We start from the raw sequence: 17,415 nt of genomic DNA, 5'->3' as shown, positions 1-17,415 counted from the left end.
AATCGAGTGGGGGAAATGTAGTGATAGGGAATTGGTGACTAAAAGGTATGTTGTGTATGTATGCATTTAAGATTATCCCTTATAGAGTACATTGAGAACATAAAGATATAAACTGACTTTTTACCAAGTTACGTTCAGCTCTCTTTCTTACTGAAATGCACATGGACTGTAGATCACTATGTAGGGTGTATGTTGCAATTATGTTGTACCCTGGGTAGCAGCGGTGGCTTGTCCATAGGAGCATATACTCTATATCAGCTATTCAAGACATCTTCAAAATGTCTCCATCATTTACATCTATTTGTATTCTGTAAATTTACTTTGGTTGTCATTCTAGATGTTGTGCAATGGAGGGGCAGCATTCTCCCTGCCCCATATACCAATTGTGCAAAATCTGACCTGGGACCTACAATAAATATTGTGGGAGGAATCACTTTTGCTTACGCTCGCTCAATGAACATTTTGTTTACATGCAACACACCAGACATTCGTACATAATAACTATCTGTTTGAACACAGATGGATTTCTTGTTTAAAAAAGAAAGAAAAAAAACGTTGCTTGTCAAATTGATCTGTTTGTAATCCATTTTTTTTTTTATCTTGCTGTGATCAGAAAGGATATTATCAGTAAGGTATGCTTTCTAGCTAACTGTGTGAGAAGCTAGATTGTTACTGTAGCTTTGCAGTCATCATAAATGCATACACTAATTATAAAATTATAATGTTGGTTCTGAACTTTTTTGTAAATTTTCTTTACAGTAGGCAGATTAAACAACGAAGTGGCAGAATTTGTTCAGTTTCAACTAGAGATTTCATTTAGTCTCTCTCCCTTTTTTTTACATAGTTTGTTCAAGTTTTGTTGGCGCTCAGCTGAGTTATGCTAAAAATTCAGTAGATAGTGTGGTAGCCTTTTTGGCATAATTTTGAGACTATTTTGTATTTACTCCTGTCCCACTTAAATCTAACTGAAGTGTTGGTATGGTTGAAATAATAAAATTAATTCTTGGTGTAGATCGCTGATAGAAGTGTTTCCATGTTTGTTTTAATTTTTGCTGATTTTGTCGTTGTTAAATCTTTTTGGTGCCGTGAAGGCTCTAAATGCTGCTGTGAAAGATGTGCTAAATCTTTGCACATAAAACTATTTGTATTTAAGTCTTATCCTTGCTTCAGTGGATAATCTCACCTCGATACTGTAGCCTTAAACCCTTGAACTGCTGCTGTAATCATAAAATCTGTCTTGTGCTCATCCCAGGTATATTTCCAAATGCACTCATAATGAACATCATTTCAACACAATCAGTGCTGTGTGTCTTTGCTCTTCTGCACAGATACAGTATACTGTAATGATTTCTAGGCAGGGCCAGTTCTAGCCAATTATATTAAGTTGGGCTGGTACAAATATTAGAACACCTAATCCAATTCTCCCCATAATCAATATTTATAAATTTCTACAGAGCCCTAACTCATTCACACACACACACACATACACACACACACACACACACACACACACACACACAGACACACACAGACATAACCACACTAAGGATGCTCTTGACATAATGGTGTTTTTTTTTTTTTTTTACTGTCAGTGGTTTCCCCTGTTGCTTCTGCACATGCCTGGAGCTGGATGCATGTATCTGCACTACTATTACTTTATATGCTTAAAAAAATACATCAAGTTGTAACGACAGTCAAATAAAGTTATGAAACAAATACATTTAATGTCGGTTAAATTCTGAGCATTCGTTAGCTGCATTAGTAGTTAATGAGAGATTTTGAATATAATTTAAAAGAGATTTATAAATTCAGGCACCTAAGTGTAAGATTTGTGATATTTATAAAAGTAGAGAAAATATTAATCAGAAGCCTTTGTTACAATATACAGTCCCAAAAAAGCCAGATTGAATGTTTTTACAGATTGTTTCAGGCTCATTGTGATCTGAATGGTAAAGAGTGTTTATTTGTTCTTTACAGAATGAAGTAGAAAGCTATTTCATGCATAATGGCCATTGATAGTGAAATGAAGAAGACAAAGATTTGCTGCTCCTGATAGGAAAAAGAAATGTGCACTTAATTAGACAATCAAATTCAATAATGCTTTAAAGGTTAATAGTTTTGCAGTAACCTGGATGGTACCTAGAACTGGCAAAAATGAGTGAGATTTGTCTATTTTTAGTCACGCTGTGAGCTCGGTGGTTTGATTATAGTGGACACTGAGGACCAGGTGGCCGAGGACTGCTACGGCTCCATTTGGTGTTTATGTCGTGACTTGGATCAGATTCGTTTTTAAACCCTGGGAAGTGCTGAAGCCTTGCTTTAATGAAGAGATGCAGGCCTTGTGGAAGCTGTGTGTATGAGAATGCCACGGGTCACATGGTGGTCCAGCAGAGCTTTGGCTAGAGATGTCCACTGTGATCTAATTAAAGGTATGCACACATGGTCCTTTCAAAGCAATGTTGTGCTTGTGTCTGAGTGCTTGCTTATTTGTGTCGAAATTGGATGAAGTTTGGTAAAATCTGTGGTCTTAGCATGGCTCCTGAACCTGGCTTCCTTTGCCCATACCTTTCCTCTTTCGGCCAGCTCAGGTTTATACATTATTCTCTGTCTACCAAAGGACTTGGTGCACCAAAGTCTTAGTTCCCACCAGGCTTGGACAGAATCAGAGGCTTCTTGAGGGCTGTGTAATCATAGCTATTTTTGTAAGTCATGAGACAGCATGGTGCATGGGGCAGAAGTCAACACTGTAGGGAGATTCGTTTATGCCATTTTCTCTTCTCACACTTTCTTTTGTATTTCTGATGCCTTCATTTTGTCCAAGAAGAGGGATAAATAACGAGGAAGTAATACTGAAAAGTATTTAGTATTTAGTTTTCATTTTAAAACAAGGTGAATATTTTAAGTTTCTTGTGGTCATTATTGCATCTTTAGCTGTCATTTTCAGTTATTATTTGTATAATTACAGTGATAATTACAGTGTTTTTTTGACTGTGGTTTGCTTATGATAAATTGTCCTTGCTAAGATATTTCCATTAGTATCCTAATTCTTTAATAACACGCAAGCTATCCTGTCACTCATAGGTAAAAAGTATAGTTTGTCTACATTATTGTTTGAAAGTTGTGTCAGGAACAGAATCAAAGAATCACATATGGAGGTTTGACGCTTGACTCGATAGCGTTTCATTAGCACTCTTAGCACTGCGCTGGCTGAGCTTAGTGTGGGCTCAGGTGTGTGGAGGCTTTAGCCTTTCTCCTGTGGGAGATCTGCAGTGGAACAATGCTGCTGTTTTACTTTACTAACCGTGAGCTATGCTTGAATGCCTGATCAAGCAGGAAATCCGCATATGGAAGGTCTCCAGGATGAATTCATAGCGTTAAAATTTTACTGTCATTTTTTTTTAATCATTATTACTACATTACTACTACTACATTATTTTTGACTTTATCTAATGAAGCAAGTCCTTTTATTTTTATCTTTCCATCAGAAGCCTTGCCACCTGCTAAGAGCCCGGTTTTTTGTCTGTAGACAAGCAGCACAAACCCAACCCTCAGAAGCACTTTGATCTGAGAAACTAAATGGCATTGAGGATTGGTACTTCAGTGGCACTCTCATCTCCTTGTGAAGTCTAGAGCTGCCTTTTTGTTCTGATTTACTGCTAGTAGATCCTGACTTATTTAAACACATAATACTACTGAGATGGAATTAAGGTTTTAATCTAATAATGTGAATGCAAGAAAATGCATTATTTGTGCAAATGAATTGTTTTAGAGGTTATTTTTGTATATTACAGAAAGCAGATACAGTCAGAACACAGCATTAAACTGCATATTCACCAGGAATTTTGGGGGGGGGGTCCTTGGGAATTTCCTTCTCTCAGTATGCCTGTCTCTAGGCTATTTAAAAAATGTGTGATCATGACGTGCTGAAATGCATTAGCAGCAGCAGCACTGAGATTTCACAGCCCTGTCACACTCAGGCAAAATTTCCTTTTATGTGTAAAGGAGATGAGTAAAGCATTAGTCAATATTTTGTGTGAAGAAGATGGGCTTTTGCATTGCATTACTACTAATACAAGCTACCAAAAGACGATTATACAAGATCACTTTGCCTTTGCTCTGAAATTAATATATTCTCGTTCACTGATGTTTATGAAAGAATAACTGTTAAAAAGAATGACGTTCTGTAAAAATAAAGCTACATTATTGTAATGTTATGTCCTGCTTCGTCTTAAAGGTTTGTACTGAAACTTAGATCTTTTCAGATTACTGTCAATTTCATCATCGCGTTTATTTCCAGAATTTTCTACTGCCATATTCATAGGAAAGATCTCTGCTGCTTCTTACCCAAATACTGCCACAACACTGGTTCATTTTGCCTAAATACAAGAGCTATTTAAGAAAAAGTGTTATTGATCAGTTAGTAGATTGTATTTGAATGTAATTTGGATGACAGCATGCTGTAATCATTTCATTTTGATGGGTGAATGCTCTTTCATCCTCAAGCTCTTGTGTATATCCAGGGCATTGTCTGTAATCTGGAAAGGATTAGTTGTCTCTTCTGGCTAGCTGAAGCTCTGCAGTGCTTTTAGCCTGGGATTGGTGGGTTTGTTTAGCAAAGTTCTGCCCTCTCTCTCTCTCTGCCTTTGGCCATTTCTTTTTCTTGCGAAACATTCGAATGTGTGAATGCAGTCAGATTGCATTTGTAATTCAGCATTAATTAATGATCTATGCATATCATCTCTTGTGCTCTCATCAGTCATGCACTTTTAAAGTCAGAGCTGGTATTGTTAATTTTTAAAATGCAGGTAATTCACAACAGATTCGTCGCATCAAACGTCATGTTTAGCATCACATCATGCAACCAGTCAAGTACTCATACGGTTTTATCTTACGTTTCACACCAGCCATGACTGTTTACCTTTGAAGTTTATTTTATTTTCACTTGCACATGAGTGAAGTTCTTATGTGAGTGAAGAACTCCACATAAATTGGGTGTTGTGTTTATTTTTGCATGTTCTTATATTTCATCATATAATACATTGTAAGTTACAAACTGTGAGGTATTTATAAAGGAAAGTAAGAAGTTAATGAGCAACCATGTGAAAGAAGTGTTATTAGTAAGCAAGAGAGTTTGCTTGGCTTGCATTTGAGAGCATACTTGAGAGGGGTGTGTGCTGTAGGAGCTGTGTCTGGGATGGGGTGTGACTAAGAGTGGGTGTGACTGGGGGGGTGACTAAGATGAGGTGTGACTGAGAGGGGTGTGGCTAAGAGAGGGTATGCTGAAATAGGGGTGTGGTTAAGATGGGGGGTGTGGCTAAGAGGGTGGGTGTGTCTGGGAATGGTATGAATGAGTGAGGGGTGTGGCTAAGAGGAGGTGTGATTTTTAGAGGGGTGTGGCTAAAAGTTGGTGTGTCTGGGAGTGGGTGTGACAAAGAGTGGTATGACTGAGAGGGTGTGGCTAAGAGGAGGTGTGATTTTTAAAGGGGTGTGGCTAAAAGTTGGTGTGTCTGGGAGTGGGTGTGACAAAGAGTGGTATGACTGAGAGGGGGTGTGGCTAAGAGGAGGTGTGATTTAGAGGGGGTGTGGCTAAGAGTTGGTGTGTCTGTGATTGGGGATGACTGTGAGAGCGGGTGTGGCTGAGATGGGGTGTGGTTGTCTGTGGCCGATTTCTGTAGCTCTAAGCTCAAACTAAACTTATTTATTTATTCTACATATATTATTATTATTATTATTATTATTATTATTATTATTATTATTACTACTACTACTACTACTAAACATTTAATATCCCTCTCAAGATAAAATAAAATGCCAGAAATGTAAATTCTCATACCCACCACTAATTGCTGGATAAAGGAGACATAGTTATAACAGATTAATCTCGATGTGCCCTGTTGCTCTTTCTCCTGCCTGAAGCTCATATAGAAATGCAATTGACATGTGGATTGCCGAAACATTGCTTTACACTATGTGTCCAGTGGAAAATCTCAGCTTGCCAGATTTCTTAACATGGACATCAGAAGGATCATTTGCTTTGGATATGTTTATGTTCATGTGAGGCATCACATAATTATTAGAAGGATTTAATCATAGTGTACATGAGTGTGACTCTAATCTTAAATACATGCGGCAGAGCCATGACTGGCTGTTTGAGCATATTGCATCACTGCTCTCATTTCCCTAATGTTGTGCAATCCCGAGGGATTGAGGGTCTGCCTGAGCCTCTGTTCTCCAAGAGAACCACTTCATCTTTATGCTGTTTTTTGCTGTGAGTTTCATCTGCATTGATTTTTCACTATAGATCTGATGTTGCTGCAATTCTATGTGACGTTAGGGTTCATAGTGAATCTTTTATAGAGATTGTGTATAGAGAAACATTTGAGAGTGCTATTATGTTTGTGTATAAAAGTGTATTTGTTCCCTTTCAAGCTCCAAATATAGGACGAAGTGCATATATAGTCATTTTTAGATAGCAGTTGATGATTGCTTTATTTACTGGATAATTACTGATAAATACTGAACCTCCAAAATTCTATACAAAAGATAATAGATTAATTGACCTGGTGGTAATCAGAGGTTTCTTGGGGATTCTGCAGCAGGGATACAAAAGTTTCTATTCTAAAATCCCAGATTATTTATTGACCTTTTAGTCAGAAGGACATGTTACTCACTCTGCTCAGTCAGTTTCATATAAATATCCTGGAACATAGTGAGCAACTCAGTGAAACAAAAATCAGTGCCAGGGATGATAAGTGACAAATGTGCCTGTAATGTACAATATACAGTACATAGATAAGACAAAGGTGGGTTATTAATACACAAAGAAAAAGTATATAGTAGTGCTGTACAGGAGGTAGAGTCGAGCCCAAGGGAACCCTAGGGATTGAAATTTGTTGAAGTGAATAGCAGTTGTTCAGGGCTGGGTGCCAAATGGTGTATATTGCAGCCGAAATAAAGTAAGCAGAATGAGGTTATTTTGTGTTAATTTGATCTATTGATGCACAAGAACTCACTTAACATGAAGAGGAGGGTGTTCACAAACACACAGACACACACAGTTGGGAGGGGTATGAGTGCTCGTGTGTAGTTCATTAGCATCTGTTGTGTTGCCCTGCTGTAGGTTCTCAGAGAGAGGCTTTACGCCTAGCCAGCGAGTCCAAGCTCTTTCTCTCTCTCTCGCTCTCTCTCTCGCTCTCTCTCTCTCTCTCTCTCTCTCTCTCTCTCTCTCTCTCTCTCTCGCTCTCTCTCTCGCTCTCTCAAACACTCACACCCATCCCTGAGCACATAGTTCGGGTAAGCGTGAATTGGAAGCTGGCCTTCAGCACAGCATCTTTCCCCTCACACATGAGCGAGTAGTAGCAGAAAGGCTTTCACTGCGCTCTCATCCACACTTTTATCCAAACCGTTTGACCTGCAGCGAGTAAAGAGAAATGTGAGTATGAAGGATTATATGATTATATCTAACTGGATTTAACAAGGGACTAAATGTGTTGTGATGTACCTGTTCCTGTGTGGATTCTGCAGTATTGTGTTGCTTGTATTTGTTTTGTGGGAAATCAAAGATTTGTTTGCTCTGGGTTTTATTCTTGTTCACAAGTTAATACAGTCGTTCTTGTATTATATTTTACATTTGCAGTTTGTATTGATTCACAACAGAACACTTAAAAAGAAGGAGCACCGAGACAAAATGAAAGAACATTAAAAAACAAATTGGGTTAAAGCAATTAAAGTAATTTATTAAGAAAATCTTTTTCTGGCTTGCGAGAGTACAGCCTTTTCACATGGTGTAGATAAGAGTCAGCATCCGGTTATTACTTTAACAGTAAGAGCTGCTCAGTGGTGTACGTGTGTGTGTAAAATAAGGTCCAAAAAAGATTTCAAGTACTATTTTGGTTTGAGTTTGAGTACTATCTACTACAATCTTTGTAATAACTCCCTCTCTCTCTCTCTCTCTCTCTCTCTCTCTCTCTCTCTCTCTCTCTCTCTCTCCCCATTCTGTCTATAGAAATTGTTGATCATGCATCAGGCAGGACAAATGTTTCACGCTGCTTGTTTTTTTCTTTGTGCATGCAGAATACAGCCGTTTCGAAGCTAAAATCCATGATCTTCGGGAGCAGATGATGAACAGTAGTATCAGTTCAGGCTCCGGCTCACTCCGCACCAGCCAGAAGAGGACGCTCTACATCAGGTGAGACCTCCCCTGCTTCTCTGATAATTACACCGCACCTCTTGTGACTTTGTCCTGATGGTCAAGTCACCTTTCCTCCACTGTGTTCCATCACCAGTGTTATTTTTACAATTTTCTTTACAGACATTTTCTGCAGATATTCTGATGTTTCCCTTTAACTGGTTTTAAGAGATATTTTAATTTGACCATAAGAACTGTTGCACTGAAACAACATACTTAATAAAACAGAGCATTGTAAAACACGAGGAGAAACTGTCTAGAATCTGATTGGTCAGAAGATGTTGAGTAGTTAGGTTGGTAATAACAGCAGCCCTGGAACTAGTTTTGACTGGAAGGCAAGTCACAGGTTTATTTTAATATGGACATTATTATAGATGATAATTTTTATAAAAACAGTTTGGACAGGGACTTGTATAGCGGGATCAAAAAAATGTGAAATTGTTGATATGATAAAGTTTTATCTGATGAGACACATATTCATCATTTATGGAAGGAGTTCCCAGTGTCAGGGCTTTGGGTAAAGCTATTCTTCAATGTGTGTCCACGAGAAAGTCTTCAGTATAGAGGATTTTCATTAACTTTGAGAGAAAATTGTTTATTCAGTGGTGTGAAAAAGTGTTTGCCCCTTCCTGATAATTTTTTTGCACGTTTCTCACACTTTAATGTTTCAGATCATCAAACAAATTTAAATATTAGTCAAAGATAACACACGTTAACACAACATGCAGTTTTTAAATGAAGGTTTTTATTATTAAGGGAAAACAAAATCCAAACCCACATGGCCCTGCGTGAAAAAGTGTTTGCTTCCCCCCTGTTACTCTGTGGACTGACGAGACAAAAGTTGAACTTTTTGGAAAGTGTGTGTTCCATTACAGCTGGCATATAAAAGTAACACTGTATTTCAGAAAAAGAACTTCTTACCAAATAGTCCGCTACCAGCTGCTGTCTTTGAATGCCTCCTGTTGCACGTGTACAATATCAAGGAAGCATTGTAGAGTCTTCATACTTATATTTATTGCTTGAGTGTATTTTTTTTGTGTATTTAAATTGTATTGCTTTGTTTTATGTTTTGTGTTGTTTTTTTGATGTTTAATGTCTGTATGGATGTTGCACAGTTTGACCTGTGAGACACGACATCTCGCTCCACTGCATGTCTCAACATGTAGCGAGATGACAAATAAAGAAACTTGAACTTGAACTTGAACTTGAAGTAAAATATATTGGTGGTAGTGTGATGGTCTGGGGCAGTTTTGCTCCTTCAGGACCTGGAAGACTTGCTGTGATAAATGGAACCATGAATTCTGCTGTCAATCAAAAAATCCTGAAGAACAATGCGCGACCGTCGGTTCATGACCTCAAGCCTAAGCGATCTTGGGTTTTGAAGCAGGACAATGATCCAAAACACACCAGCAAGTCCACCTCTGAATGTCTAAAGAAAAACAAAATGAAGACTTTGGAGTGGCCTGGTCAAAGTCCTGACCTGAATCCTATTGAAACCTTCATTTAAAAACTGCATGTTGTGTTTACTTGTGTTAACTTTGACTAATATTTAAATTTGTTTGATGATCTGAAACATTAATGAGTGATAAACATGCTAAAAAATACAAAATCAGGAAGGGGGCTCAACACTTTTACACCACTGTAGCTGTTATAATGTAATTAACCACAGATTAACTTTTACAGACATTCCACAGCATTAAATGTATCTATGAAAAGATAAAATCTACATTTTATTATTTTTAGTAAATGAAAAATTGTTTTCATATTTTAATGGCTGTTGTATACAAAGAATAAAACATTTTGGTATTTGCAATCATTTATCATATTACCATCACTGATTATTTTCCTGTAAAAAAGAAACAATCATTTTTAGACTTTTCAAAATTGACCATAAAATCTGGACTGAAAAATGTCAAATGTGATTGGTGCAAAGTTCCCAGCATTGGTGCTCTGAGACATCCTTGCTCTGGATAATCTATTTTCCTAACTTTTTATACACTGTTATCACTGTAGAAAATGAATAATAATGATTAGGGATGCTGCTGAAGCTGAAGGTCAGAGAGCAGCTGCAGATTAAAGCGAGTCAGGGATGCTGCTGCTGCTTCTGTTGGAAAAAAATAAACTGCTTCATAAAGACCTCATCTGTCCCTATACCACAACATCCCTTACACAATATTACCAGAACCATCTGCTTGCTTTTGTTCTGTACGGTTTGTGTAAATGATGCTCAAAGTAGATGAAGCGCAAAAGTGCTTGGGTTTGCATGTATGAATACAATGTGTAACCCTGGCTTTTGGATCAGTCTCTAGTTATTATTGCTCCTGCTTTCAGACTGCACTGTCTTCCTGTATCCTCTTAATAGCTGTTTTCATAATTGCGGCTCGTAAAACCAGGATCCTCTTTGAAGCTGACTCCAGACATCTTGAGTTTTAGATCTCATATTTTATTACTTGCTTTTTCTTACACTTATTCTTTGCCTGCCTCTGTATTAATAGGTGACTGTTGCTAGTGCTAAGAGTGTTTTCTGGTTAGATTACTCAGGCTTATACTTTGTAAGGAAAGTAAGGAATTAAAAAAGGTGAGAGTCATTAGTAAGCAGAAAGAGTTTGCCTGGCTTGCTTGAGAGTTACTGTAAGTGTGTCTTCAACTTCATGGACATTCCACAACTTTAAAGGAAAAATTTGCCCTGAAAAATCCACATATTTTTTCTATTAAAATATATGTGACTTTAGTAAATCTGGTGCTAATGTGTTCATTGCTGCTGTATTTTCTTTATGCTTGCGAGAGATTTTAGTGGTTGTTTTTTGCACTGATGTAAGACACTTGACTAAATGACATTTACAATGGCATTTAATATGTTAGAAAATCATTCCACCAATCTATAGGTGTATATATAAACTCCTGAGGTAGAAGAGGAATAAAGCATACATTGTTACATGTGACATGATGCCATATAATCGTTGATAATTTTCCTCTAAAAACACACACTGTTGTGTTTTATTCCTTGGGACAGTACAGAGTCCAGTATGCTCTGGGGAGTTTTATTTTTAAACACGTGCACTTATAGGATTAGACCAACATCTACTGAACATTTCAGAGATTTATTTTCTAGCCAGTCACAGACCCTGTCCCAACAATGCTTACATTTCAAAGGCTGCAAATCTTGTAAGCCCTAATCTGTTTTTTTTTTCCTTTTCTTTTTTTTTCACATAATAAACCCTGTATGATGGAAAAAGAAGATTCACTGCCCCACTAGTGACACAGACATCTGTTATTATTGTCTGTGCCAACATATAGGGGAAAAAAAATTTAGTACAAGAGCTTTCTTTTTCCAGAACAGACCTACTAATTTTATTTTATTTGGCTTTGGCTTTTCAGTTTAAAACACATATAATAATTGCATTAGCATATTATAGCTTCAGATCCAAAAGTACTATATTTTCTTATAACATTAAAATATTACTATATATTTAATACATTTACAGAATGAAAATGTTAAATGAAGATATTATTGCTTTTTTATATTATGATATGAAATGTATAAAATTTGTATTATATGCTATTTTATTGTGTTGTTATTTAACAATGCACTAACGGCAGACAGGAAGCTCTGTGTGACATTTAAATCCATGTGTATGGAATTTTATCACTGAAACCTGTAAATGTCTGTAATCTCAATCCTTTCTGAAGGTATCGATTCCATTACATTACACTACGTTCACACATACAGTGTATATCTACAGTGAGAGGTCGCGACTTCCAGCAACATGAGCAATAGCAACCATTAGTGACTAGAAGTGAGCGTGTCCTATGACAAGATATATTTGGAAAAAGTTTAACTTTATACAAATGCTGAGTGTCTGGGTGCAGTGACTTCCAGTGGACATGAAGATACTAGAGCGTATGCTATCCGTGGCAAAGAGCACACACTTCTTTTCATATATATACTGTAGCATATATACACTGCTGAATTTTATACACAGACACCAAATCTCCCTCCAATAGGTTTCATTTTAGCATCTATAAAAATGATTTGGAATGTTATTTGTGCCATCAACTGATAAACCTTATTACTATAGCGACCAGGAGTAGGAACACCTACTGTGACTATATAGTACAGAGACTGGAGACATGCAGCGATGCATAAACAGAACATAAATTTAAAGGTAAAGGTGATCATTCTATATGTCCATCGCAATGTACAAAGCGAAAACAATGTCATTTAGTTTCCGTTCTTTCATTTTAATTTGCAGGGGATAAGACTGATTCTGTTAACAGTTACACCAAAGACTGCTGTTAATAGACCTAAAAACTTCAAATAGCTTTAAGAGAGCTCTGAAAATCTTGATCTTTTAATGAAGTTAAAAGAAAAAAGACTGAACACCTTTGATTGAAGTGTAAAATCTCCTTATATGTTTCTCCGTGTTCTGGGTTTTCTCAATTCGAAATGCATGAAAATTGCACTTTATTATTGATGAAAGAGCAGATAGAAGCTACTCAGGACAGTTTAGGAATACATGAATGCGCTTGCACAAACCTCACTGACAAATGCACATGCACACTTAGTCACATACATGGCACAAGTGACCTATTTAAAATCACCAGTGGAGAAATTTGAAACACAGAAACACACTATGGACACACTATGGCCGTATTTCTTTTACACAACAGTTCTATAAACTTTATCAACCCTTACCTGTACATTCGAGTTCAAATGCATCTCTTAAGGGCATCCTACTCATTTGGGTGACACTGGACAGTAAATAATGTAAATGTAAATAATGTGCTTTCTACAACAGTTTGCAGTCGAGTGGAATTGATAGTGCCTTCAAGTTTTAGATGCTCAAGAACAAATAGTTCTGCTCATGAAAAGCAGAAGGGGGTTGGATATCACCGTTTACTTTCAGATTACTTTCACTTTTGTGTGAAAAAAAAAATTTGGGGGCTTTTTTGGAACTTTTCTATAAATATATTTCCCTTAGTAGGCTATGTAAAAACAGACATACTCAAAAAACTACAAATTCAGACGAGTCCTGAGTGTCTACTTTGATATGAGGCTTTAACCACCACTGTAGACTGTGACCTTACTAAAAATTTAATTTTGAACATGGGGACAACAAAATGCGCTTTTCTAAAGCAAATTAATTTTGAGTAACTGACATTTCTAACACAGCATTGATAAATGGTTTTTTTTTTATTGGAAATCGATCCAGAAGGAGCTAGACTCACTATAGAGCCTGTTTACATGATGGCTAGCTAGCTAGTTGCAATTGATTTGTACCTTCTTGTTAAAGTGGCATACAAAAAAATCATCTTCCCTTTTCATTTCAGTTCTGGCATTTAACAGATACCCTTATCCAGAGTGACTTACATTTTTATTTCAATTTATACAACTGAGAAATTGAGGGTTAAGGGCCTTGCTCATGGGCCCAGCAGTGGAAGCTTGGTGGACCTGGGATTCGAACCACTAAGATATCACATCCCTGCTTTTTATCTTTATCTGACAATCTTTTGTATTCTAGTCTAAAATTATATTCATTGCTGCATCTGCTGATGATGTCACCGACACTACTATAGTAACCGATGCAAACTAGGAAGTAGAATTAGTGGACCAGAACAAGCTGTTGTTTATTTTATAGTTTGTACATTTAACTGTAGTGTTCAGTTCTAAGAGTTTTTTTTTAAAGCACTCTACATAGGGACTGACTTAATTGCACTTTCTTGTTTTGAAACTCACTATGTTTTATCTGTTCTGGCACCAGAGCCCTGTTCGACTATGACAGGACGAAGGATTCTGGCCTCCCGAGTCAAGGATTGAACTTCCACTTTGGGGACATCCTGCATATCCTGAACGCTTCAGACGATGAGTGGTGGCAGGCACGCAATGTCACCGCAGATGGAGAGGTGGGAGATATTGGAGTCATTCCCAGCAAAAGGAGGTACTGCAGCACTCAGCTTTCACTTGACCTGCATCTCATGTCTTTACCTATTCCCTTTACCCCCGTTCTCCAGTGGCTCTCTGAGGGGCAGCTTTAATTTTGGAAGATCTTTTGGTAATACTCATTTTTAAATAAATTTTTTTTAAACCAAATTGGCTTATTTATTTAAAGAAAATATTTATTGTCTTTCTCCTTAGAGAAGAAGGCAGCATCAGATATAATACATTTTTTTAACCTCCCAAAATGAAACAGATCCAGATAATGTTAAAAAAAAAAAAAAAAAAAAAAAAAAAAATCCGGTCTAAATCTTTGCCTAATCCTTAACTTCAGTTAGTTACTTCAGACTGAACTTTTTCCATCATTGAGAAATGTTTTTGACTCTTTGAGCAAAAGAAGATTAATTCCATTAGCTCCTGCTGTGTGGTAAGAGACAGATCCAGCGTGAGAACAGCTTACAGTCACAACTGACAATTGCTTCAGTTCCTTCGTAAGCACAATCATCACAGAGCTTAAATTTAAGTACTTGTAATATCTTGCAGTATATAATATACCAGACACATTTTGGACTAGGTTTTCCTTAAATATATAGTATGGTTATGTATTTAAGCAAAACTTAGTCCAAAATGTGTCTGGTGTCATTTAGCATCCTAGGGTTAGGGTTAGTGTTTTATTGAGCAGCCATCTGCTTTATGTATCTCTGTCTGGTAAAGAGGAAGTGCAAGAATACGTTATAATTACCAAACAGGAGTTGTTAATTAAAGTGGGAAACACTTTAGATTTTTCACTTTGAGTAACGTTGCTGTCTGGTCTCATTCACAACCCTACCTTCATTTCACGCTTTGGCTAGGAATTCCAACCCTTATATCAAGACTCTGTTTTGCCTTTGTTTGAGGTAACAAGCTGCATTCTATAGATTGTGCTAATTTATTATTGCACTCTACACAGATTTACTCTTGGTTTGTTTGTGTCACATACTTATCACCAGTATGCCTGTTTCATGTTTTTATCAGAAAGTCACCTGTACATTACTGGAATATAAACTGAGACTGCAAACTCTTTGTACTCTTCATCTTCACGCCAATGTTTAACACCACTCTTGTTTTGAGGATCATCTTTAAGCTAGCTAAAGGAAGATATTAATAATAATATGACAATAATAGCAGACAGTAAAACTCAAAGGAAAGGTGTACAAGACAGTAGTGAGACCAGCTATGTTGTATGGGTTAGAGACTGTAGCAGTGAGGAAAAGACATGAGGCAGAGATGGAGGTAGCAGATATGAGGATGTTGAGGTTCTCTTTAGGAGTGATGAGGATGGACAGGATTAGGAACAAGCACATCAGAGGGACAGCTCAGGTTGTCTCTTTTGGGGACAAGGTCAGAGAGACTAGATTGAGATGGTTTGGACATGTACAGAGTAGGGAGATGGTTATATTGGTAGAAGGATGTTGGAGATGGCAGGTAAGAGGTCAAGAGGAAGACCAAATAGGAGATACAGTATATGGATGTGTTAAAAGAGGAAATGAAGTTTATTCAGCGCGAGAGAAGAGGATGCCGAGGAGAGAGTTATGTGGAAACAGTTGACTCGCTGTGGTGACCCCTAACGGAAAAAGCCAAAAGAAGAAGAAGACATTAAAACACTGTCTAATTAAAGCCTAGTTTCAGTGTGTGATGAATCTTGGTTTGCTCTCACTTTCTGTCTCCAGACGAGGCAGATTGAGAGCTGATAATTGACTTCTCACCCAGTTCTGATTAGCTGCTGCAGCTCTTCTGTCTGTCACCTGCACTGCATGTGTTCTGATGTCAGACCCGAGTGCATGCTGCTGTGTGAGATAGCTCACCATTTTGAAACTGGGGAGGCTCTGAAAAGATGTGATTTATTGTACTTGCGTATGTAGTTATGTTTGCTTTGGGAAAGATTAAAGATTGAGTTATTTTCTGAGTCTTAATTCACCATATAGGTGCAATATTGTGCTACTATTTAATAAGCTACAGTAGTTGTGTTTTGATGCACTTGTCTGATGGCACAGTAAAAGCCTTTTACATGGTGAACAACACTATATATAGTTCTAATGTTTATTGTTGCATGGATGTGTCTTATCCAGAAGTAAATATCTAGCTTTTTAAATTTTAGTTACCCAGAAAGTGGCAATTATTCCTGTTTCTAATCCTATTCTGATAGTGACACAATTGCTATTCACTCAATCTGAACATTCAGTACCTGATAAACATAACATATATCCATCCACCCATCCATCCATGTATCCATCCATCCATCCATCCATCCATCCATCTATCCATTCATCCATCTATCCAGTCTCTACACCACTTATCCTACTGGGTCGTGGGGAACCTGGAGCCTATCCCAGGAGACTTGGGGCAAAAAAAGGGTACACCATGGACGGGATGTCAGTCTATCTCAGGGCACAATCACACACACAGACACAGGGTTAGGGTTACAATCACACACATGTTTACCTGGAAAATGTGCAGTTTATTTGGAAAATATGACTGATAATGCAAGATTTCTTTTTATTATTTAAGGATAGTGGTCATGTGAAGTCATTAATTATCACAGTTGTTTGACTCCTTTTTAAAACCTAACGATACTTAAATAATCTAAACCACCCTAATCAAAGGTTAACATATACTATAATGTTTGGCCACTTTATAAACTTACAGGTTGACACACAGAGGTTTAAATGGCTATTAAAGGGAAGTTTCCACACCCGTGACTCTTTGTAATTGAAATTAGTGTCTGTGCATAAATAGTCAGTGAGTTTGTCAGATCATAAGGTGATGCACTGACTTGGCTGGATACTGCACCATGGGGAGGTATTGAACTTTATAAAGGAATGTGGCACATTGAAGTTAGTAAAAAAATTAATGGTTCCAACATGACAATGATCGAAAGCACAAGCCAAGGTTGACCCTCCAATGACTACAGCAGTAAAAGTTGAAGGTTATGGAGGCCATCACCGTCTCCTGACCTCAATATTATTGAGCCACTTTGGGGAGATATCAAACGTGCAGTTTGTGCAAGACAACCAAATAATTTACAGGAACTGGAGGCATTTTGCTAAGAAGAATGGGCAGCTATACCAGCTGAGAGAATTAGGGACCTCATGCACAATTATTACAAAAGACTGCATGCCTTTAATGATACTCTATTTAATGATAGATTTAACCACAGACTTCAAATGACAATGTCTGTCAATTTTATTGCCTTTCATCTGCTATAGTATAAAACAGTGTTAAACAATCAACACCATTTGTTATTAGCCAAATA

The 17,415-nt window shown here is 37.3% G+C and overlaps 1 protein-coding gene across 6 annotated transcripts in view; it reads left to right on the top strand.

Annotated features, from left to right (window-relative positions):
- Positions 1 to 17,415, top strand: part of dlg1a (discs large MAGUK scaffold protein 1a) — a 115,210-nt gene that overhangs the window by 87,819 nt on the left and 9,976 nt on the right. For all 6 annotated transcript variants that reach the window (XM_060867664.1, XM_060867663.1, XM_060867666.1 and 3 more), the window contains 2 exons: positions 8,074 to 8,188; positions 13,951 to 14,127. In XM_060867664.1, the coding sequence (XP_060723647.1) occupies positions 8,074 to 8,188; positions 13,951 to 14,127 (292 nt within the window). The remainder of the gene's footprint in view (positions 1 to 8,073; positions 8,189 to 13,950; positions 14,128 to 17,415) is intronic.

The sequence above is a fragment of the Tachysurus vachellii genome, chromosome 4 (assembly GCF_030014155.1).
Source record: "Tachysurus vachellii isolate PV-2020 chromosome 4, HZAU_Pvac_v1, whole genome shotgun sequence".
Taxonomy (NCBI): domain Eukaryota; kingdom Metazoa; phylum Chordata; class Actinopteri; order Siluriformes; family Bagridae; genus Tachysurus; species Tachysurus vachellii.
This window is presented reverse-complemented; position numbering and strand designations above follow the sequence as displayed.